Source organism: Euleptes europaea, chromosome 1 (assembly GCF_029931775.1).
Source record: "Euleptes europaea isolate rEulEur1 chromosome 1, rEulEur1.hap1, whole genome shotgun sequence".
Classification (NCBI taxonomy): Eukaryota; Metazoa; Chordata; class Lepidosauria; order Squamata; family Sphaerodactylidae; genus Euleptes; species Euleptes europaea.
The window spans coordinates 127,174,730-127,199,637 of NC_079312.1; the positions used below are offsets into that span (position 1 = coordinate 127,174,730).

General features: G+C 44.4%; 2 protein-coding genes across 5 annotated transcripts in view; one reads left to right on the forward strand and one right to left on the reverse strand.

Moving 5' to 3' along the window:
• Nucleotides 1-18,264, reverse strand: part of UNK (unk zinc finger) — a 65,235-nt gene extending 46,971 nt beyond the window's left edge. For all 3 annotated transcript variants that reach the window (XM_056866638.1, XM_056866637.1, XM_056866636.1), the window contains exon 1: nt 18,047-18,264. In XM_056866638.1, coding sequence (XP_056722616.1) covers nt 18,047-18,144 — 98 coding nt within the window. In that variant the 5' untranslated portion in view covers nt 18,145-18,264. The remainder of the gene's footprint in view (nt 1-18,046) is intronic.
• Nucleotides 85-24,835, forward strand: LOC130492891 (histone H3.3A). Of its 2 annotated transcripts, none has more exons than XM_056866656.1 (4): nt 85-94; nt 23,539-23,680; nt 23,859-24,012; nt 24,132-24,835. In XM_056866656.1, exons 2-4 carry the CDS (start codon nt 23,553-23,555, stop codon nt 24,258-24,260), a joined length of 411 nt encoding a protein of 136 aa, XP_056722634.1. In that variant the 5' UTR covers nt 85-94; nt 23,539-23,552; the 3' UTR covers nt 24,261-24,835. The 2 variants fall into 2 exon arrangements, with proteins under 2 accessions (XP_056722634.1, XP_056722625.1); XM_056866647.1 differs by lacking the exon at nt 85-94 and adding an exon at nt 23,036-23,072.
• The last annotated feature ends 73 nt before the right edge of the window (nt 24,836-24,908 follow it).

Genomic DNA, 24,908 nt, shown 5'->3' on the forward strand with positions numbered 1-24,908 from the left:
CTAAGGGTTCTGCTGACAGCCGAAGCCGACATCCGCATTCCCTTCCTTGGGTTGCTAATTCCAATAAACAAGAAGTCTGATAAACGGAATTGCTGTGTTCTTTCTATGTAAATGCGAAGAGCCCTACGCACATCCAACTTATGCCAGGAACGTTCTACAGAATTTGATGGGTTAGGGCAAAAGGACGGGAGGTTTATTTCCTGTCTCCTATGAAACTGGGAATTAACTTTAGGAGAGAAGGTAGGATCTGGAATTAAGACCACTTTATCTTTATGGAAGGTGCATAAACCCTTGCGAATTGAAAGGGCTCTGATTTCTGATACCCTTCTGGCCGACGTAATAGAAACTAAAAACAGAACCTTCATGCGAAGAAATTTAACGTGTACCGATCTTAGCGGTTCAAACGGGGCCTTGGTGAGGGCATTGAGTACCAGATTGAGACTCCAGGAAGGGAACCTGTGAGCAACAGGAGGTTGTGTTTGACTAACTCCTTTTAAAAAGGCGAGAATGTGTTGGTGCCTTGCTGTGGGAACACCCTCTAACACAGGGATAACAGTGGAAATGGCCGCTATTTGTCTTCTTAGGGTGGAAGCAGAGAGCTTGAGCCTAAGACCTTCCTGTAAAAATTCAAGAATGTGTTGAACCTCTGGAAGCAGAGGATCCACTTTTTTACGCTTGGCCCAACGAACGAAGGCTTTCCAAGAGGTGTTATAAATGCGCCTCGTTGAGGGTTTACGTGCTTCAATTATGGTGTCTACCACATCCTTAGAGTACCCTTTCTCTAAAAGGTGTCCCCTCTCAAGCGCCAGGCGGTCAAAGAGAACCACTGGGGGTCTGCATGTACCAGTGGACCTTGGCGCAACGTGCCCCATTGAGTCGGAATTGGCCATGGTTCCTGAACAGACATCTGCCGCAGGGTGGCAAACCAAGGACGTCGAGGCCAGAAGGGGGCTATTAGGATAACCTGGGCTTGCTCCTGCCTGACTTTCCTCAGGACCTTGGGAAGAATGGGAAGGGGGGGAAAGGCATAGAGCAGGCCCTGAGGCCAAGGGCTTAGAAGGGCGTCTACGCCTTCGGCTGCTGGGTGGTAGAATCTGGAGAAAAACCTGCTTACCTTGCAGTTTTCTGCGGTAGCGAATAAGTCTACCAGAGGTTCTCCGAAGACAGCAGTAACTTGCGAGAAGGCCGCTTGGTCTAAGGACCATTCGCCTTCGTCTGTGAACTGCCTGCTTAGGCTGTCCGCTTGAAGGTTCAGCACACCCCTGATGTGCTCCGCCCGAATGGATTTGACGTGTGTTTGTGCCCAGGAAAAAATTTGAACTGCCTCCCGATGAAGGGAGGAGGATCGAGAGCCTCCCTGTTTGTTTAGATAGGCTTTCGTGGCAATATTGTCGGTCCGAATTAAGACATGTTGACCTCTGATGAGGGGGGCAAAGGTCATGAGAGCTAACTTTACAGCCCTTAGTTCCAGAATATTGATGTGTAGGGAGACTTCTCCTTTGGACCATTTGCTCTGGGTTGAGTGAGACAAAAGGGTGGCTCCCCAACCCTGCATACTGGCATCTGTAACTATCTGAATGGGGTCCTTGTGAATATAAGGGGTGGTTTTGGATAGGTTCCCCCGATCTGACCACCATCTGAGACTGCTGCGAGTTTCCTGGGAGAGAGAGATTGTTCTGTCCCTCTTCATGGCTATGTCCCTCTGATATGGACGAATTTGCCACTGCAAGGGTCTGGAGTGGAAACGCGCCCACGGGACGATCCCTATACATGAGATCATTAGTCCAAGAAGATGGGCTAGGAACATAAGTTTGACCTTCTTGGCTCTGGCCGCGGAGAGAGCAGCATGTTTCAATTTTAGAATGCGTTCCTGGGATAGAGAGATTGCATTGCGGGAAGAATCGATACGAACTCCCAGATGCGTCATTGTTTGTGAGGGGGATAGAGAACTTTTGGGGAAATTTATGAGAAACCCGTGATCCTGAAGGACCTGGATTACTCTGGCCGTGTGCTGTCTGGACTGAGCTTCTGAACATGCACAGATCAGGATGTCGTCCAGGTACGGATGTACCTGGATACTCTCCTGTCTGAGCCTGGCAATGAGTGTAACTAAAATTTTGGAAAAGACTCTGGGGGCGGGACCTAAACCAAAGGGCAGGGCTCTGAATTGATAATGGTTCTGGGCGAAGGTGAACCGCAGGAAGCGTCTGTGGGAGGAGTGAATGGGCACGTGCAGGTAGGCCTCGGTCAGGTCCACAGCTGTCATGAAGGTACCTGGGAGTAGGGATTCCACAATAGATTTTACCGTTTCCATGCGGAAATGTTTCCGAGCCATCCGTCTGTTCAAGTATTTTAAATCTAGGATGGCTCTCCAGTCCCCGTTCTTTTTTGGGACTGTGAAAAAGAAGGAATATACTCCCAGGCCCTTCTCGAGAGTGGGAACCTGTTCTATAGCCTGGATAGAAAGAAGGTGCTGTATAGCTCTTACAGTTCTGTTGAACTTCTCCGTGTTGATGGGAACTGGAGACCGAATAAAACGATCCTTCGGGAGGGAGGTGAATTCCAGAAGGTATCCCGAGGATATGACCTGAGAGACCCATCGATCCGGCTTCGAGGCTGCCGACCTGGAACTGAAGAACAGAAGCCTCCCCCCCACTGGTATTAGATTGGCGTCACTGGGGATTAGATTTTGGAAATGTATCCCCTCTTTCGGCACGAGACTGTTGATTCTGACCTTTGGAGAATCTGCCCCCCCTACGAAAGGGGCGGGAGGAACCCCAGGACCCTCTCCTGAAATCGAAGCGAGGTTTGGTTTGAGATCTGGAAGACCGAAAGGATTGAAACCCTGGAACTCTAGGGTCTTTCTTGAACTGTTTTGGCATAACATGTTTCTTATCTTTAGTTTCTATTAAAAATTTTTGTAATCTGTCTCCAAAGAGACGGCCCTCCTGGATAGGATAGGCCATCAAATTTGTTTTCGCTTTAAAGTCTGCCGGCCAGGCCCTGAGCCAAAGGGCCCGCCGAACCTGAGTCATGGATGCCATGGAACGTGCAGTAAAAGACATAGTGTCTAGGGAAGCGTCTGCCATTAGGGTAATTGCAGCTTGTACCCTCTCTAAGCCCCCAATTACTCTCTGCTGATCGGGTGGAATTAGTTGAAGGATCTTTTTCACCCAAAGAAAGGAGGCTCTGGCGAATATGGAGGTAGTTGCGCTGGCCTGGATAGCCAGGGCAGCGCTCTCATGGGCTTTTCTGGTAAGGGCTTCTGCCTTTCTATCTAACTGATCCCTGAGGGATCCTAGACCATCCTCAGGCACGAGACCCGGGGACTGTAAGTCCACTATAGGAGCATCAACCAGTGGAACCTTTAGAAGGCTCATGGCATGAGGAGCAAGGGCGTAAAGTTTTTTAATAGATGGAGGAGTTTGCCTGCTTGCAGATGGATTGCTCCATTCATCATGCACTGCCTTAAGAAAAAATTCAGGGAACGGAACCAAATTTTGTCTGACCGTTTGGCGAGGGAAACATTCAGCAACACCTCGTTTTAGTTTAGGTTGAGAAGACTCAGGCTCAGAAGATTCCTCATAAAGGTCTAGAGCCAAAATGGCTTTTGCCAGGAGGGATTGGTAATCCTCATCCTTAAACAGACGAACCTGAGGTTCCTCAGAGGAGACCTCCTCGTCATCAGTTTTGAATTCTCCCTCCTCCTTCTCCTGATCCGATTCATGAGAGGAGGCTTGGGAATCATCATCCTGAACCAAGACCTGGGTTTTTAAGGCTGCCTTGGTAGGCCACTGAGGGTTGGTAGAGGGAATCTTGTATTGAGAGGAATCGATCCCTCTTCCTGTAGAATGAGATCTACTAGATGAAGAGGTAGGTGAATCCATTGTACCCTGCCCTGCCAAGACCTGAGAGTGGCTTTGGTGGTCTTGAAAGGCCAACCATTGTCTTTGGAGGGCAACATTAATTAATTCATCTGCCTCCTCCCTGGTAAACGACTTGCCACTAGAGTGAGGTGGGAAAGGACCCCCCGCATCTGGGTTTACCGGCTGTAAATTAGCAGCCACGAGGCCGGGAGAAAAATGGCCGCCCATAGAAGGATAGGATCCAAAATGGCCGCCCGGAGGGAAGGAGGGGGGTAAAAAGGCGCCCGCCGCCAAATGGAAGGGGGCGCAACCTGCATAAGGAACATTACCCGCTCCCGACGTCCAGGACGACATGAGAGGAACAGACGAGGATCCTGAGGCATCCGCGTCCCGAGCAGGATCAGCTGCGACCGAGGAGGCGGGGATTTTCTTCCCGGCTCTCGGGGAAGAAGCTACCTTGTGGCCGCGCTTGCGTTTCTTAAACGCTTGAAGAGTCGGAGCTGCCCTTTTAGCAGATGCCGGCTTCCGCGCCTTTTTAGGCTTGGTAGCTTCCTCCGGGGCTGGGCCAGGGAGCTCCTGCCCCTCACTTCCTAAGGCACCGCAATCGCGGGCATTGGAAGTAATCGGCTCCTTAAGGACGGATTGTACGAGACCGAGTTGATAATCGGTCACTGAGAGGAGGTCGTCCTCCCTCTCAATCGTTGCGTCCGCCATTTTGAATCTCCGCGGGAAGGTCCCCGGGGATCAGGGAGCCAGCAAAAAATACACTAAACACTAAACCCACGGACAAAACACAAAGAACAACAAGGAGCAACACTCACAGGACAAAAGACGGGAAGTACACAAGGAGCTGACTAAGAACACGGCTGGAAGGCAAAACTCCAACCTAGTAAGCACAGAGCTGTGCTTACGACCTGCGAACCCTTAGGAGGCAGGACGGAACTGGGATCTTGCAGGCTATTTCCCGCCAACGGGCAGACAGGAAGTTCAAGATCTTAGTCCTGCCTACCCGGATGATGCAAGGAAATAACCCGCTAATCCAAGACGCTGGAGCCTCAGTAGGAGAACAGACCCCCACTCCCAGAGCATAAAATACTCCTTCAAAAATCTACTGATCTATTGCTTTGGGCCCCAAGCTAGCCTGGTCTCATCAGATCTCAGAAGCTAAGCAGGGTCAGCCCTGGCTAGTATTTGGATGGGAGACCACCAAGGAATACCAGGTTCGTGATGTGGTGGCAGACAATGACAAACCACCTCTGAATGTCTCTTGCCTTGAAAACCCAACCAGGAATCACCATAGTTCAGCTGTGACTTAACAGCAAAAGAAATTGCTTTGGGGTTGTGGGGTCCCGTCCCCCCCGCCAGCCAATCTAACATATTGGAATAAAAAAGGACTGTTAATTTTTAAAAAAGGAAAACTAGTCCAGGAAAACAATGAAGTGTTATAGTTTCCTATATGTTTACACAAATAATAGGGTTTAACTGGGGAACATTTACCCCACCAGAGAGATATGTATCTGGGACAGAAAAATAACTTCACAAATACAAAACACATCAGTGATTAACAATGGGATATTGTGAAGCTTACGTTTGTTAGTGCAGACACATTGTAACATGGCTTGGGACAGTGAATATACTACAATACAATTTCTGTAAGTTTTTTCACACTTCCCTCAAAGGGTTTTAAAATACCAGAATTATTTTCATTATGGATCTAGGAACATCAGTAAAAGGAGATGATCCATAATATGGAGTTTTTACAAGGATTTAAAATGAAATTCTGGGAACTAAAATAATTGTGGAAAATATCAACATAGTAGTCCTGACATTTGGGGGAAGTTTACAATACGGTATAAGACAAACTGGGGCTAAATTTAAAATTATATGGCAGACACTTGTATCAGCATTCTTTTTTTAAAAAATAAGGAAAATGCTTTAGCAGCTTCCCCCTCCCCATTCCTTCACTCAAACTTGCTGGCTTCTGTTGCTGCTTTTCATTTTTTTAAAACCATGTAGGGAGCCTGTAACAGGCATCTGCTGTATAACCTGAAATTTGGCCCTCAGAGGGCAATTCTGAATTTCCATCTCTTCTAAGTGTGTTGATTCAGACATTGTAGAAGTAGGTTTGGTAATATGAAGTTCTTGCTGCTGGACTAATTAAAGGGGTAACTGAGTAAAAACCCTGAAATGCTCTGTAATAGAGCCCTCTTTCAAATCCAGTCATTTTTGAGAGGCATAAATATGGACTAATTGTTTCTAGCCAGCCTCTATGAATACATGCTTTGGGTGCTTTATTTCTTATCCTGTTGTAGTATTCCCTGACCTGAATAGGCTAGGCTAGCCCGATCCCGTTAGATCTCAGAAGCTAAGCAGGGCCAACCCCGGCAGGTACCTGGATGGGGGATGTCTGAGGAATACCAGGGTCATGACGGAGACAGGCAATGGCAAACCACCTGTTAGTCTCTTGCCTTGAAACCCCCACCAGGGTCACCATAAGGGTAGTGGTGGCAAAAAAAATAATACTCCATCTATATCGTCACTTCTATCATCCATCTTCCTTATAGCCCAATTTGCTTAGGACTTAATCCTGCCAAGTTCAATGGTTCTTAATTGCTTGCAAGTATGCTTTCAGCAACGTTCAGTCACCCATGAAACTTGCCCAAACAAACCCAGTAAAGTAACAAAATTGTTGGCAGGTTTTCCCCTCAAAATTTAGGTTAGAATAATCAACTGGATGGCTTCTTACAAGAGTGAACATCTTTTTTTTAATATAAGCAATTCTGTTTGAAAGCTGCCTGAAAATAAAGGGCTTAGTCAGAACCAGAGTTCACCAAGACTTAGGCCCAAAACCTGTCAGCTGTGGTCCATAGTCTCTTGTAACATTGAAAACAATAAGGAAAGCATGCTGTTTCTTCTCCTTAAATACTCACAATCAGCAACCTGACATTCTAAAATGAAGTAATGGCAATTTGTCCAAGCAAATGGTAATGTTCCAATATACCTCACAGCCCCTTCCATATCCTATCCTAATCCAGAGATCCAAATGCTGAAAGACATTCATGGAAGTTCTTTTATGGATGGACAGGCTTATTCATTTCAGTAGTGGAAGCAGGGCTTGCACTTTTAAAACATTTATAAAACATTTATAATCCACTTCTCAACAAGATGTTCTTAGAGTATAAGTCATGTAAGTTGAAAACAGTATCAGCTCCACATCCTGCGCCCCAGGGACAGTATTTTGTTGGGCATTTCAGGCTGTGTCAGAAAGGGGAATGCAAGTAAGTCATGCTCTGTTGATGAATATCCTTCTGTTACAGAAATGCTCAGTGGGATCCGAGGCACTATGAAAACCAGCAAAAACAAGATATGCAATCCAGACTACCTGAAAGTAGTCACAGCAATACTTGGTACTCTCTAGGAAGAATACTTTATGCATTCTTCCAGGTTTTTCTCCTTGGCATTTTTTTTTAATTTCCTCCCTGTGGTTTAGATGTCAGTCAGCTTGTCGTTATTTGAAAATGGAGTTCTTGTTTCTTTAATGAAAATTTGTTTAAGGAGTGGGCTAAGCTGTTTCTGGTACATGGGAGTGGGAGAACGACTGAAGGAAAATCCTTTATGAATGAATAGGAAGTGTTGGGCAATTATATGTCAAGCTGAAATTTAGGTCAGTATCAAGCACTGTAAGACATGTGCAAAGACTGTTTGCATTTTCACTTGGGGAGGAGGCTACACTGTAGAAAAGCACTGTTCTAGATCCAAGAAATAAAATGAAGCAAATGTTACTTTGAAGTGTTTCTTACAAATAAATTGCACTTTGGTGATTTGTCTTAGAATGTGAAAGAAGTTGGGTTCACAGAAAGTGAAACAAGTAGGAAGTTAAACAAAAACATATTGATCCAACTGTAGCCATGCATAAATAAGGCTATTTACCCATGACTAGTTGTACCAGAATTTGTATGGGGATGTGCGTTTCAATGCAGTACCATTGAAAGCATAACAGTGGGGTAAGCCATCATCAACACTGATAAGTATTTGACAGGATCGGCTCTAGATTTCTGCAGACCTTTATTTGTCCCCCCCCCCCACTTTCTCAGCCTGTCTTCTCCCACTGTAACTAAACTATCTCCTTTTCCTTGCTGTATATAAGGGAATAGGATTGTAGTCTGCTGCAATAGTTGTTGTATGTACCTCCTTCCTTCTGCCTTTGTACCCACCTTCTGCATTATGGGATGTCATGCTTTACCAAGGGCGCCACAGTGCCTGCCGACACCTTTTCTGGCACCCATGGGACTATGGGACACAAGGATATATACTCTTATATATGCAAGAATCTAAAACTCATTTTCCACCAGCGGAGGGGCCACATAATTCCCGCTGTAACAAACCCTCTCTGGGTCTGCGTGTTCTCACAGGTGCATGTTTGCATGCATGTAAAAGCGTGTTCCTCTTCAGTGCTGCCACCCCAAGATATAAAACCCAAGTTGCAGCCGACTTATGGAGACCCCTTATGGGGTTTTCAAGGCAAGAGACTAACAGAGGTGGTTTAACAGTGCCTTCCTCTGTATAGCAACCCTGGACTATTACCTGTGTAAAAAAGCCTTCCTGAGTATTTCAGCTTTGCATAGTTTTCGGAAAGCCAGGAGAATGGGAGCCTTCTTAACTTCATCAGGCAGCCATTCCATAAGGTGGGGGCCAAAACAGAGAATGCACATGTATGGGCAGATGCTGATTTTGCCCATTTGAAGAAGGCCCTGCTGAGATTAGATGAGTTGTTGTGGTGGAGCATAGGGAGAAAGGTGGTCCTGCAGATATGAGGGACCAAGGCCATGAAGAGCTTTGTATGTGATAGCCAATACTTTGAATTGAAACCAGTAACTGATGGTCAGCTAGTGGAGTGATATGCACACTCCACATAGCTTCTGATAATAACCAAACTGCAGCATTGTGCTCCAACTGAAGTATCCAAGTTGACTTCAATGGAAGATCTACATAGACTGCATTAAAGATGGGGGTTACCGCACTTTGTATTCCCAGCGATGTATTAAGAGTTTGAAAATATAAAAAATACTGTTCGCACTTTCTATGTATTCCCACCGATGTATTAAGAGTTTGAAAACGTTATAAAAAATACTGTTCGCACTTTGTTTGGCCGCTTTAGCTGTAAAGACGTCTTCCAACCATTTATAAGCCGTGGTATCAAAAAACCCTTTTAAAGCGATGTTTTTTATAACATTTTCAAACTCTTAATACATCACTGGGAATACAAGTGCGGTAACCCCCGTAGTCTAGTCAGGATAGAATCATAGAGTTGGAAGAGACCACCAGGGTCATCTAGTCCAACCCCCTGCACAATGCAGGAAATTCACAACTACCTCTCCCATACACCCCTAGTGACCTCTACTCCATAACCAGAAGATGGCCAAGATGCCCTCACTTTCATGATCTGCCTAAGGTCATAGAATTAGCACTGGTGACAGATGGCCATCTAACCTCTGCTTAAAAGCTTCCAGGGAAGGAGCGCTTACCAGCTCCCAAGGAAGCCTGTTCCACTGAGGAACCGCTCGAACTGTTAGAAAATTCTTCCTAATGTCTAGACAGAAACTCTTTTGATTTAATTTCAACCCGTTGGTTCTGGTCCCACCTTCTGGGGCAACAGAAAACAACTCAGCACCCTTCTCTATATGACAGCCCTTCAAGTACTTGAAGATGGTTATCATATCACCTCTCAGTCTTCTCCTCTTCAGGCTAAACATACCCAGCTCCTTCAACCTTTCCTCAAAGGACTTGGTCTCCAGACCCCTCATCATCTTTGTTGCCCTCCTCTGGACACGTTCCAGCTTGTCTACATCCTTCTTAAACTGCAGTGTCCAAAACTGAACACAATACTCCAAGTGAGGTCTAACCAGAGTAGAGTAAAGCAATATCATTACTTCGCGTGATCTGGACACTATACTTCTGTTGATACAGCCCAGGATCCCATTTGCCTTTTTAGCTACCACATCACACTGCTGACTCATGTTCAGTGTTTGGTCTACTAAGACCCCAAGATCCTTTTCACACATACTACTGCTCAGACAACTCTCCCCCATCCTATAATTATGCATTTGATTTTTCCTACCTAAATGCAGAGCTTTAGATTTATCTCTGTTGAAATGCATTGTATTGGTTTTAGCCCAATTCTCCAGCCTGTATCCTGGCTCTGTCTTCTACCGTATTTGCTATCCCTTCCAATTTAGTATCATCTGCAAATTTAATAAGCATCCCCTCTATTCCTTCATCCAAATCAATTATAAAGATAATGAACAACACAGGGCCCAGGACAGATCCCTGAGGCACTCCACTAGTCACTCCTCTCCAAGTGGATGAGGAACCATTAAGAAGCACTCTTTGGGCGCGATCTGTCAACCAATTACAGATCCACCTAACAGTAACAGGGTCTAAATCACATTTTCCCAATTTGTCAACAAGAATATTATGGGGAACCTTATCGAAAGCCTAACTGAAATCAAAATAAACTATGTCTAGTACTTTCCCCTGATCCAGCAAGGTAGTAACTTCCTCAAAAAAGGAGATAAGATTAGTGTGACATGACTTGTTCTTGAGAAACCCATGCTGGCTCTTAGTAATCAGATCCATCCTTTCTAAATGCTCAAGGACTGACTGATGATTTGATCAAAAACATTTCCTGGTATACGTGTCAAGTTGATGGGTCAGTAGTTACCCGGGTCCTCCTTTTTCCCCTTCTTGAAGATGGGGACAACATTTGCCCGCCTCCAGTCTTCTGGCACCTCACCCGTTCTCCAAGAATTCTCAAAAATAATGGACAGAGGCTCAGAAATTACATCTGCAAGTTCTTTAAGTACCCTCGGATGCAATTCACCTGGCCCTGAGGACTTTGTGTCATTTAAATAAACTAGGTGTTTGTGCATTACCCCAATGCCAATCCTAGGCTGCAATTCCCTTCCCTCATCACGTGTTCTGTTTATGCCATGTTGAGCACCGTTTCCATCGCAACAAAAGACTGAGGAAAAGTAGGAATTCAGCAGTTCTGCCCTCTCTTCATCTCCTGTTACAATTTCACTTTCTGGTCCCCGCAGTGGGCTTATCATGTCCTTGTTCTTATTCTTACTCTGTACATAGGAAAAGAACTCTTTTGTGTTACTGTGGCATGGATACAGGTGGCCATATTGGCCATGTCAAAGTAGGGGGCCATCTTGTGGGCTAGACTGAGTTGGAAGAAAGCATTTATGCAGCAATGCTAGATCCATATAACCCCTAAGCTCCTAGCCAAATCAGCAAGGGTCAGTTGAATCCCATTTTAAAAAAGCACAATGTCCTTCAAGATCTTCACCTTCCCATCAGGATCACTTCTATCTTGTCAGGGTTCACTTTCAAATTGTTCACTTTCAGCAATTTCACCAATAGCAGTCAGGCAGAGGCGCAAGAGTTCTACCACATCACCAGGGGGTTTGGATAGAGAGATATAGAGCTGGGTGTCATCAGTTTCTCTTACACCCTGTGGAACCCTACAGGACAACTCCCACAATGAAGACAGCTGGTCTCCCACGGCAGCCTTTTGAGTCCGATCCATGAAGAACCATTTAAACTAGTCCAAAGCACACCCCTGGATATCTACATCTACTAACAACAACACCACCACAAATAATCAAGCAATAAATCAGATCCACAAGATAAAAAGGTTCTGTCATAAGCACAGCCCTTTCCCATGCCTGGGATAGGGCGGGATATAAATCTAAACAACAACAACACTCTAGAACAGATACAAGGCCAAATCAATGTGATGCTATCAACTTTATCTGCAACTATATTTAACCAATGCCACCAATATCACTTTGCTAGTTGATAAAACTTGATTCTCCCAAAAAATTAATTACAGCAAAACATGCAGAATTCATACTGCTACGTATCTTTGCCTGCTTCCTGAGAACCAACAAAATACTTTAGACATGAAGCCTGGTGGTCTAAGTGCAGTTCCTAATAAGCATGCCTATTGGATCTATTTCCAGCAGGATACTGAAGAATGCATCTCAAAACTAAAGCCAAAATACTGTAAGACACATTCCAAATACTAGCCCATCCTCCAGAACAAGGAAATAAAATTTTTTCACTGTATATTAAGCTTTGTAGCCTGTAGTGACTCCAGAACAATCCCATTGCTTTAGCTAGACCTAATTGTTGGAGAATTGCAGCCTTAGGAAGACCGATTCATAAACCAGTAACACCTAAGTACTATATCTGCAAGTGATCCAAGCCATCATCACTTAAAAGCTAGTCCTGTCAAAATTAACTTTTTTTACATAATTGTCCCAATTCAGTGACAGAAATCTGTATGAACATCATGTTCTTCCATGTTCATCATGTACACAATACGCTGCTCTGTCAGGAAGTTAAAAATGTATCCAAGAAGGAAGTAACAGATAAAGGTGAATGCTTCATCACTTTCAGATCTCAAGGCAATAGCCTGTTACGAGTAGTCTGTATTGATGGCTTCCTGAATAGGAAGAAATATGTTTGGGTCAGGTTCAAGAGGCTAGTCCAACAGGCATCACCAGAGCTAACATCACAAACTTAAAGCATTGCCAGAAGGTCTGGCTGAAATTCTAATAAAATTCTTTCACATTCATGCTAATCCACAGGCCTGCAACAAGAAACTGACACTCAAGTCAATATTTCACACACCTCAGATCAACTGCTGACTTAATCATTTCATTATTAAACACATATCTCTTACTGATAACTACACTTTGTTCACTATCTAAAAATGCCATTTTCCAATATTCCTTACAGTCCTCCTCCAATGTCCCATGAACATGCTTCCCCTTAATGTATTCTCCTGGATTAAATAGAGATCTGAGACTCCTGACTCATTACCAATGCTACTACTCCATGCCTACTACCTCTCTATATATCACACCTAATCCAGTCATCCTGCTAATGTCATTTACTTGCTTTTGACATTTACATTGCCATTGTGTGTCTAATTCACTCTTCTCTACTGAAGGATAGGTGGACTCACATTCTAGTTGTATCTGAAGAAGTGAGCTGTGGCTCACAAAAGCTCATACCCTGCCAGAAATTTTGTTAGTCTTTAAGGTGCTACTGGATTCTTGCTCTTTTCTATCGCTATTGACAGACTAACACGGCTACCCATCGTGATCTAACCCCTTAAAGCTAAGTACCAATTAGTAACCAACCTGCAGACTACAGATGGGAGAAGCTGGTGACCTACTGGTTATTACAGTCAGTATAAGAGCTCATATTTTATACTCCCAAAATGAAATATTGAGATTGAATAATTTCATACAGTTGTGCCTTCACTTACAACTTTACTGCAAGTGGTGGTGTCAGTGCATTTCAATACTCATAACACCTCAATAACACATGTGTGCATGTGTGTATTTTGCATAAGGACAGAATGGGATACTGGGGCAGAATATAGCTAACAATCTCAGCTTTAAGAGGAAACTAAATAAGTTCCTAATTCATATCATTCTGAACTTGTGTTTCAAAATATTCGGGAAATTCCTGTGATACATGTCTTGCATATCTCCTTCCTCCTCTCAATAACCTGCAAAAGTATAATGAATGTGCAGAAGAATAAAAAGTTGCAAAGATTATACCAACTAAGAGAAACCTAGCTTTCCTTGGCACAGAATTTCCATAGTCTTAAATATATTTGGGTACCATAGAGCAATGGCAAACTTATTTTCTGGATGATAGAAATGCATTTTGTTAGCTTTAAGAAGAAATATAGACCATGATCTGAAGTTACATGTTGAGTTAACACATACACGTACCAGGGACATATACTGAGAATGAACATTGCTTATTAGGGAACGATACTGCTTCAAGATACCACACCTCAGAAGTAGTGTCATTGTGCAATCTTAGATTTAGCGTCACATTTTAAAAGTGATGGACAAAAGCTGTTCCTGGTACCAAATTACAGCCTTTATGACTGTACGGCTGCTATTTTTAGTGACACTTACTTCCAAGTGTGTACAATTGGCTAAGGGCACCAAGTACTTTTTTCTCAGGGTTGCTTCCTACTTTGCCTTGCTTTATGTGGTGCAGAAGATGCACCTCATTTCAAATCTAATATTGTCTGAAAGTTCAACTTTGAAAGGGTTAAGAAGACATAACAGTTCTCTCTACGGTTTATGCGACTATCCTGAGGCTCTGGAAGCATTCCAATATACCTACTCAAAGAGATACTCATCTTAACCTATTCCATGTTACATCATCAGAGGATTCTGTATATGAAAAGTGATATGCAGGAACACTTCAGTGTCACAAACACAATGTGGAAGATTATTTTTAGTGCTCTTGTGTATGTTTGGAGAAACACATTGTAACAACAACAGCGTTTCTTCACAAAGACAAAACTCCAGTAATAAGGAACTTGCATGGTAACAGCTGGAGGGAAGGCGGCACGGTATAGCCCGATCTCATCAGATCTTGGAAACTTAGCAGGGTCAGTACTTGGAGGGGAGACCACCTAGGAAGACTCTGCAGAAGAAGGCAATGGCAAACCAGCTTTCCTTCTCACTTGCTCTAAAAGCACCTTGTTGGGTCGTCACAAGTCAGCTGTGGCTTGATGGCACTTTGCACACACATGTTAACAGCTATCTCGAAATTGTAACTTTAAAATGAGAGAAGAATGGGGGGATTAGTAATAGGCTAGTGCAAGTGTTATAGTCTTATACTTCCCATACAGTATAGAATCACAGTGCACACTAGTAATAATCCTTGTGTGCGCATATGCATGTATGTGGAGGTTTATGTGCAAAATGTGGAGATTTATGTGCAAAATTTGTAATCACAATCACTTAATATACATGCACAGAAGAACAAGTCAGCCAGAAGTACCTCTCCCTCTCACAAATGCATAGGCATAAGTTTATATATACAGTGAGGGGGAAAAGTATTTGATCCCCTGCCAAATTTGCCCATTAAGGTCCTGGAGTGGCCTAGCCAGTCTCCAGACCTTAATCCCATCGAAAATCTGTGGAGGGAGCTGAAGGTTCGAGTAGCTACACATCAGCCTCGAAATCTTACTGACTTGAAGAGGATTTGCAAAGAGGAGTGGGACAAAATACCTCCTGAGATGTGTGCAAACCTGGTGGCCACCTACAAGAAACATCTGACCTCTGTAATTGCCAACAAGGGTTTTGCCACCAAGTACTAAGTCATCTTTTGCAAAGGGATCAAATACTTATTTCACTCATTATAATGCACATCAATCTCTGACTTTTGTCTTCTGGGTTTCTGGGGGTTTTCCTGTTGTTATTCTGTCTCTCACAGCTACAATAGACCTACCATTAAAATTATGGACTGGTCATTTCTTCGTCAGAGGGCAAATGGGCAAATTTAGAAGGGGATCAAATACTTTCCCCCCTCACTATATATACCACATCTCAGCAACATTAAGACGAGGCTCCAGTAGCACTGCCCTGCCAGAAATCAGAGAAATTGGGAGACAGAGGCTTTCCCTTACAAAAAAAAAAAAAAAATGAACAAAGAATTGCCCACCAATATAATTCTATGAACCAAGTTTCTTACATTGTAAGTTTGCAAACTCTGCTACTAGATTTGAGTTACTTTCTTGCATTGAGGACAGTAACTTGCAATAAATTCGAGTCCAGTAGCATCTTAGAGACCAACAAGATTTTGTGGGTATAAGCTTTTGAGAGTCAAAGCTCCCTTTGTCACCAATAACTTGAAATAACATGGCACCCTCAAGGCACATATGAAAAACAATATAAATTAAAATGATGTGGAACCATATGGGGTTATTGCTCCCCCATTTTTTTGCAGCATGCTTGGTATAATTTATTCCACTCTTCCAATTTTTTTCTGTTAGGAACATACATTTAAGCATGTTGGGGCTTCAGCTTAAACCACACCATTCTCAGTCGACCAAGAGGACCAATACTCTGACATACATACAAAGAAATAGGGGCATGCAGGTGATACTCTGGTATACTGGTAGTTATAACTACAGTAGCATCTTCTGCCTTGCAACTGAGCCATGTTTACCTTACCATTGGAATGCCCTAATAAAAAGTTACATCCAACTAATAAGCCATACCACAGTGATGTTGCTGCCTCTATCATACTTTAAGCATTTAAAAGATTTTGTATCCTGCTGTTCCTTGTACTCAAGTGAGCACACAACATGCCAACATGAGTTTTAGATATCTGACAGCAAGTCATTTCCCACTCCAATGCCAACCATTCTTGTGTCCTTTGGCCCATACAACAGTTTTGTACTATAGCGTTAAGCATATATGGAAATTGTGGCGGCTGCTAAGATAACACATGCTATTATGCCAAATTAGATCCTGCATGAACTTGCGCCAGCAGTGCTACAGGTTGCAATAATTAAAGCAGCACAGCTCTCACTGACATATCCTAAATAACAATTTCATGTCTCCGACAAGCCTCTGCCTCACAAAACTTTGTCATAATAAATCCATTCATATTTAAGGTACCACAAATCTCTTTTGTTACCTCCATTAATATGTATTTGGTGGGCCAGCTGCTGACAGAATTAGGTCATAAGACCTGATTCTCGGATTTGTGAACAGTTGACACAGTATTTTTCTCCTGCAAACTCCAAGAAACGTTAACAGACTTTTATCAGAACCCCATGGCTCCAAAATGACCCTTTCTCTTCAATATATCTTACTCAAATCAGTATTTTTGTATTAGATCAACTTTCAACACATTGGTTTTCTTAACTCTTTAATTTACAGACATATATTTTATGATAACATCCCATTACTCCACATGACATTTCCATGGGACCTGACATCCGTTATTTCCTGACACTAGTTTCACGGCACTCAACAGGAAAACCTCACAACTCTTCTTGTTGTTACATTTTTCTCTCTAATTAGGCATATCTGGAGAGAAACACACTAGACTAGACCTAATCACAGCCATCTGCAAACACAAGGGAAGTCAACGTGGCTCTCTATAGAGCGGGATGATCTGGACACTCTTTATTTTGAAACCATTCTTTGTAACAGTCCTGTCTGGGATCAGGAAGCTAACGGATGGCCCTCCTTGTTTTGAGCACCAGCCAAGGGGCCAAGACGCTCTATAAGCAAGACACGCCAGGAAGGGATAACAACAGCAACAACACTCTGCCTGGTGTCCTTTGGCCCATACAACAGTTTTGTACTATAGCGTTAAGCATATATGGAAATTGTGAATTACTGAACTGCTGAATTACAGTTGATATTCAAACTAAAGACAATGCATTTACCTGGGCTGAATAAAGCCCTTGCATCCATGGCTCATGACCAATGCTGATTTCTCCACACCCATCTCTCCCCTGGGCATCAGACTCTTCTGCAGACCACACCTCAGCCCAGCACGCCTGCTAGTCACATTTACGTACTGTTAACATTTACATACTAATGCTTGTCTGAATTCACTCTACTTAAAGACAGATGGATTCACATTCTAGCTGTATCTGAAGAAGTGAGCTGTGGCTCACGAAAGCTCACACACCCTGCCAGAAAATATTTGTGTCAGTCTTTAAGGCGCTACTGGACTCTGGCCCTTTTCTACTAACACTCTGCCTTGTTTGCGAACGTTTTTGATCATGGAGCCACCTTACTTTGCGTGACCTGAGGCAGTGTGCGACCCTACTAGGCGGAAGGAGGGATGGAAGGCGATGACGGCAAGAGAGATCGGCAGTACAACGGGGGAGGGGGAGGGGGAGGGGGAGGGCGGCGCGCACCCCCATCCCCCCACTAAGGCCAAAGCGGAGCCACGAGCGGCACAGGGGGGGGCGCCAACGGCGGCGTCCCCCGCTCGCCGCGCGCCTCAGCCTGTGGGGCGTGCAGCGCGCGCGGTCTGTGGGGTTCGTTGGCGCGCGTCCTCGAGAGCGGGCGCGAAAAAACCGCCGGGGGGGGTGTCAGCCCCTGCCCCGCCCCCTCCCACTCAGGCGGCGTTCCACCGGCCCAGGCCGGCCCAGGCCGGTTCCAGCCGGTTCCGGGCGGGCGGCTGGTCTCCGTGCGCGCGTGCCGCACGCTGCCCGCTGACGTCAGGCGCGTGTGGCGCGCGGGCGGAGGGGTGCGGCGGCGGCGGCGGCAGCAGGAGCAGCAGCAGTAAGTGGCGGCTGCAGGTGTTCTCGCTCTACGTACGTGTAGTGCTGCGGCTTCTCGGGCTGCGCCTGGAGCGCGCTGGCGGGCGCCACCGGCCCGGTCACGGGAGGCCCGGTCGCCGCCGGGCCCTTCGACATGCTCTCGCCTTCCGCGCCCTCCTCCGCCGCCCGCTACCACCGAGGAGGAGAGCTTTATTATTCACTCTGCGCGGTCCGCACGGAGACTGCAATGCGCAGGCGCTGCCGCCGCCATTACCGCCCCGGGTTACCCAAAGCATGCTGGGGCTTGTAGTCCCGGTGATGGCGGAAAGCCCCCGTGTTCTTCTGTTGGGCTTCCGGCCCCTTGAACTACAACTTCCAGCGGTACCCTGCGCTCGGAGTCCCGGATGGTGCAACGCTGGGGAGGGGGGTTGAGAGGAATTGTAGTTCCGAGCAGCTCCTCTGTGGATTGCGATCGAGCGGGGCCGGGAGAAGCGCTGCTACGGAAGCCGCCACCCGTTTAAACCAACATGGTTCCACGTAAACTGTCACAGCCCGACCCTCATGATACTTACTCGGAAGTAAGTGTCACTAAATTCAGCAAGACTTACTTCCTAATGAACGTCCCTACATTTGTAGCTTTAGTGGCTTGTGCTATCCTTTTAAAAGCAGGATAAACAAGATTTGTATGTAGCGATCAATAGTAAACGCGTATATGATTCTTGCTGACGACTCCCGTTTATTTCTTTTAAGTAGGGGTAGTTGGAAGGCTAGGGATTTCCGGTTAGATGGACTCCTGTTAATATAATTTGTGTTTGTTGTTACAGCATGATAACATTGTAGGGCTGCCAGGTCCCTCTTCGCCACTGGCGGGAGATTTTTTGGGGCGGAGCCTGAGGAGGGCGGAGTTTGGAGAGGGGAGGGACTTCAATGCCATAGAGTCCAATTGCCCAAGTGGCCCTTTTCTCCAGGGGAACTGATCTCTATCGGCTGGAGATCAGTTGTAATAGAAGGAGGTCTCCAGCTGGTACCTGGAGGTTGGCAAGCCTATAACATTGTCGTTTATTGAGTGATACCAGTCTGCATTAATGAGTAGCTTCCCATAAAGTATGTCACATCAACAACATGGTTATATCGTTTCAAAGGTAACTAGGTGTGTTACATCCACTATGAACGCAATATCCAAAACCCATACAACACAACAGTGCAATCCTAAACAGGATTATACCCTTCTATGGTCAATGAAGTCATTGCTATGCGTTTTTATTTAAGTAAGTCTCACGTTGTTCAACAGGGCTTACTCCCAGGTAAGTGTTTATAGGATTAATTCCACATAACTGTGCAGTGTTCTTTGGTGATTATTGTACTGCTTGTAAGATGACCAAAACCATTTATGTTCAGAAATAAACCTTGTTAGGACTTGTTTCTCCATAAATATTGTCAGGATTAACTGGTTTTATAATGTGTAAGCAAGGGCTGTGATGGTCTTTGGAGGAAATGAAGGCAGGGTTTTCAGTTAACCTTGCTATAGTTCACTAGGGTCTTAAGAGCAACAGGTCCGTCAGCTACAAGTGAAGTATATTCTTTTAAAATAGTGAATGCTATTGAAAGGGCTCAAACCAGCTGGAATGCAAATATATCTAGATTTCCTTATCCAATATGGTGTAGCATAATTACAGAGCAGCCCTAAAAACACTTTCCTGGGAGTAAGCTCTACTAAGTAGATCTGAGTAGGATTCTGAGTAGACATGCTTAGGATTGTTCTCTTAAGAATGTATTCCACAACTGTCTCACACCAGTCTATTTGTACTTAAAGTAAAAAGATTAACGAGATTATTGGGAATAAGTGTATATATTGTAGCACAGTGGCCTAATCCTAAACATGGCCCAAAATCAGATATAAAATTGCAATCCACAAATCAGTTATACAAGTTTTGTTCTATTTCCCTCTGTGCGTGTATATAAAGTGCTGTCAAGTCACAGCCGACTTACAGCGACCCTTTATGGGGTTTTCAAGGCAAGAGACTAACAGAGGTGGTTTGCCAGTGCCTTCCTCTGCATAGCACCCCTGGTATTCCTTGGTGGTCTCCTATCCAAATACTCACCAGGGCTTAGCTTCTGAGATCTGATGAGCTCGGGCTATACCATGCTGCTTTCCCCCACTTATTTCCCTCCATAGGATAAAGCATTCTACCTTCTTCCTCATGTTCTCATTAGCAACTTCCTGAATGGATTTTCACAACATGGGTTGGTACTGATGTAACAAGAGGAGAACATGCATTCCTCTCTCGGTCTTTATTGGGTTACTTGTGGGGCAAGGAAGCTTGTGTGTGTGTGGGAGCACTCTTACGCAGGTGTACTTGGAACTAAGTTGCATTTTATTCAGTCAGGCTTATTCCCAAGAAAGTATCCTTAGGATTGCAGCTTGTGTTTGTTTGTGCATACTTGTATTTATCTCTGTGTAGATGTTTGGCTTTAGAAATGTGAAGTACCAGTGTTACTTAAAACTATCAGTGTGTTCTTAACCTCTGTGTGTGTGTAAAAGGCCGTCAAGTCGCAGCTGACTTATGGCAACCTCTTTATGGGGTTTTCAAGGCAAGAGACTAACAGAGGTGGTTTGCCAGTGCCTTCCTCTGCACAGCAACCCTGGTATTCCTTGGTGGTCTCCCATCCAAATACTAACCAGGGCTGACCCTGCTTAGCTTCTGATATCTGACGAGATCAGGCTAGCCTGGGCCATCCAGGTCTTAACCTCCAGCCTGTGGAAATTATTTTCTTTACTGCCATGACCCTATTTACCTAGGAATAAATCCCATTCAGCTTTGTGGAATTTACTTTTAAGTAAACATATGTAGGATTGATCTGTTACTGTCACTAACCTTCCAGGGCTTTCCTCCCCCATTTTAGCATCTTGACTCCCAGTGAGAAAGGCGTACTATAATGTAAATAAATTGATGGTAAGGTTTTAGGAACAATGTGCTTCCTAAATACATGGTTACATATGTTAGTTAGGGTAATGGGTCATCATGCCCAACCTCTTAACTACTGGAGATTACAGAGTGAATAGAATATTATATTATTGCTGTGTTTGAAAATAGTTACTAGCAGAGGTACAGATTAGTACTATCCATCTCCTGTACTTGTGCAAGCAGAGGTGCCACAACTGCACCTTGACATTGTGTGAAACAACCTGGACTAGGGTAGCCAACGCCTGGAGAAGAATGTCCTGCCGCTTTAGTAGAGGCTTACAGTGCATTCCTAAAGAGAGTTACTCCAGTCTAAGCCCACTGAAAAGAATGGGCTTAGACTGGAGTAACTCTTCTTAGGAATGCACTGTTAATGTGTTGAAATGGCCAACTGAAGCTTTTCATGGCATGGAGCTAAATAACACCCCTTTAAGCCCTTTAAACAGAAATGTTTGTCTTTAAATATGAAGGAAATTGTCTTCTGCACCTCCCAATCATCATAAGGCTATTGCTATTGGGTGTCCTAATTCACTCTTCTCTACTTAAGGATGGAATTACATTCTAGCTTTATCCAAATAAGTGAGCTGTGACTCTCAAAAGCTCATACCCTGCCAGAAATTTTGTTAGTCTTTAAGGTGCTAATGGACTCTTTTCATTCTTTGACTTTTTTCCACAGTCCAAGAGAAATGCCCAAGCCAGTAAACACATACCTAGTTTCAAGCTTACCAACAAACCCTTTCTGTTTTACTGACGTTAATCTGTAAAGTGCAATCAATATAAAAAATAAACAATAAGAATAAACTTCTTAAACATAACTATTTTATTGAATGTACACTAACTATTATCAGTTTACTAATTTTAGATAATTATGAAGCAACCATGTTGAAGGAAAACTCAGTATCTGTCAGTAGAACCCTAAGAACACTTTCCTGGGAGTAAGCCCCATTCAGTAGACTTCAACCGGATTCTGAGTAGCCCTGTTTATGATTGCATTGTGTGTTGCTTATTTTGTAATACATTTCATGGATGAAAGATGTATATGAAAAGTTACCAGCAACTGTGTAAGCAGTAGGGCAGGCTACTTCTCAGTGTATGTGCATGTTTAGTACTTCTAAACAAGTACTGCAGAACAAGGTCCTGATCCAAAACCTGAGCCCGTATAATCAGGTTGAGATTACTTAAATTATATGTATATATTTACACAATATGTACATATTTACACACTTTTTAGTGTATTTTTACATTATACATGTCTGGCCATTCAAGTAGGCTAGTATATACAATGGATTCCTAGTGTTTCTAGTAAAATAATTTTATATCCATTTCATTTAAACCTGAAATGCTGTCTTTATTTTTTCATAGACAAAAAAAATTAGTGATCTTAGCATATCTTCTTTATAGTGGCTGCTATTAAAGAAATATTTCAAAGTGACAGTTGTGCAAAATTGTTTGTCATAAATAATTGTTAGACATAATTAATTATAAATAATTGTTAGACATAATTAAGGATAAAAAAATAATGTAACTATAACATTTGATGTACCTCATTTTCGTCTACTTGTACAGCAATACAGCTATAATCTTACTACCCATATTGCCTTCCCCACGCAAGCATCTTGTTCAGTTCTATTTTTTTCCCAGTTGCCCTCCCCATTGAGTCTGGGCCTCTCAAAACGGACTGCTTTTCTTTCCCATTGACTTTCCATTGTAGAGCTTTGCAACAAAAAGTAGGATCCAAACTATGTTCTCTGCTGTCCAATCAGAGCCGCCGTCTCGGCCACAATTCTAATTGGTGTGCTGCGGTTCACGGCAGCCAACCAGCGTGCTACTTTAACAACCAATAGGGTGCCGAGGTTCAGCCAATCACGTTCGAGATCCGGAAAAACGGCCTTTGTGTAAGTGTGCGTCACGGCGCCGGCGAAGGCAGACGCCAATCGCTCCGCGCGCTGTGTCTCTGTATTGTGACGTTATGACGTCGTGGCCTCCTCCCTCTATAAGAGCGGCGTCCCTGCGGTCGGGAGGGGACAGTTGCGGGTTCGTCGAGCGAGGGGAAGGTTGCAGTCCGCGCGGCCCCGGCTGATCGGAGCGGAAGCGTTTTGTGGGATTTTATTCACGATCGCGGTGAGTCTATATCGGGAGGGGGAAACCTTTCTTAGCCTTCGCGGCGCGTTTTGTGAGTCGCGATCGTTTTGCGTCGGTTGCTCTGCCGCTACGGGGAAAGACAACCGTGTCTCTTGTACTTTCAAGTGTCACCGGGGGGGGGAGGAGGAGGATCCGGGTTTCGTATTTACCACTGCGCGTGGGCGGGAGTCGGCGGCGCTTTTCTCCTCTGGTGCTGGGATGTCATTGATTGGCTGCCTGCCTGCCGGGGGAGGGGGTGGAAGCAGCCCACTGGCATCCGCTGCTGCCTGCTGCTCCGCGCTATGCTCCCGCGGATGGGGGGTGGGGGGGGTGATCTGGTGCAAACGGATGCGGCCTGAAGGTTGTGGGATCGGGTGCTTTTCTTCAGCACGCGGGTGAGCGTATCGGTGGAGACAAAATGGCGGTGGGGTTGACACGTTGCATTTTTTTTCTCTTCCGCTTCTAGAAAAGTGAGGGGAAATGGCCCGTACCAAGCAGACTGCCCGTAAATCTACCGGTGGCAAAGCCCCACGTAAACAGCTGGCTACCAAAGCGGCAAGGAAAAGCGCTCCCTCTACCGGCGGCGTCAAGAAACCTCATCGCTACAGGTAAAAAGGAAAAAAAACAATAATGGGTGCAATATGTGGGAGTCCCTTTAGGAGCAGCTCGTTAAAATGGCTGCCTCCTAGAGGCTGTTACAGTGAAAAGCGACGCGTGGGGACAAACCCTGCCAGAAACTGTGCTTGTGGATTTGTGTAACCTGCTACTTTTTTCATTCTTCTCTAGGCCCGGTACTGTGGCGCTGCGCGAGATTCGTCGTTACCAGAAATCCACAGAGCTTCTGATCCGTAAGCTTCCATTCCAGAGGCTCGTAAGGGAGATCGCGCAAGACTTCAAGACAGACTTGAGGTTCCAGAGTGCAGCTATCGGTGCACTGCAGGTATAGTTGTGATCAACAGCTCCTGTTGTGTACACTTAATGCTGGAGGGGAAGGAGGGATCTCATGCCAGTTGGTTCATGGCTTTTAACAACATCTGTCTTTGTTTTGTCTTGAAATAGGAGGCTAGTGAAGCATATCTGGTGGGTCTCTTTGAAGACACAAACCTGTGTGCCATCCATGCCAAGAGAGTTACCATCATGCCCAAAGACATCCAGTTGGCTCGTAGGATACGGGGGGAGAGAGCTTAAAAGGAGGCAGCTTTTATGGTGTTTTGTAGTAAATTCTGTAAAATACTTTGGTTTTGATTCGTGATTTTTTTTTGTATGAAATTGTTTATAATATGTTACATTTGTACTTAAGTCATTCCATCTTTCGCTCAGGATGAATGCTAAAAGTGACTGTTCACATAAAGCTCAAGTGATGCGAGCCTTGTTGCTCAGTAGTGACAAGTTGCTAATATGCAGAAGGGATGGGTGATCTTTCTTGCTTTTCATGCATGTTTCTGTATGTTAATGACTTGTTGGGTAGCTAAAATTGTAAGGTACTAGAATTGATATAAATGTGTACAGGGTCCTTTTTGCAATAAAACTGGTTATAACTTGATCCAAGTGTTTAACAATTGGGGCTGTTAAGTCTGACCATACATCACTGTGATAAAGAGTGTGGACTTTGAGAAGGGTGAAATTACAAGTCTTGACCACAGTGTAACTTACAGTTTCCTAAAAACGTGAACCTGGCAGCTATAGAATACACTATGTGCATTTATAATAGCTATTTTATATATTGTAGTGTCAACATTTTTAAATTAAATGTTTTACATTCACTCAAGGAGTCCTGTCATTGATGTGGGGAAAACAGCCTTGTTTTCTTGGCTTGTATTATCTCTAATCAAACCT

What these genes read in the sequence shown, in the direction of transcription:
- LOC130492891 (XM_056866656.1), top strand. Translation starts at nt 23,553, where the DNA reads ATGGCCCGTACCAAGCAGACTGCCCGTAAATCTACCGGTGGCAAAGCC. An exon ending in AAGAAACCTCATCGCTACAG is followed by an intron (nt 23,681 to 23,858) that starts GTAAAAAGGAAA and finishes ATTCTTCTCTAG; the next exon opens with GCCCGGTACTGTGGCGCTGC. An exon ending in CAGCTATCGGTGCACTGCAG is followed by an intron (nt 24,013 to 24,131) that starts GTATAGTTGTGA and finishes GTCTTGAAATAG; the next exon opens with GAGGCTAGTGAAGCATATCT.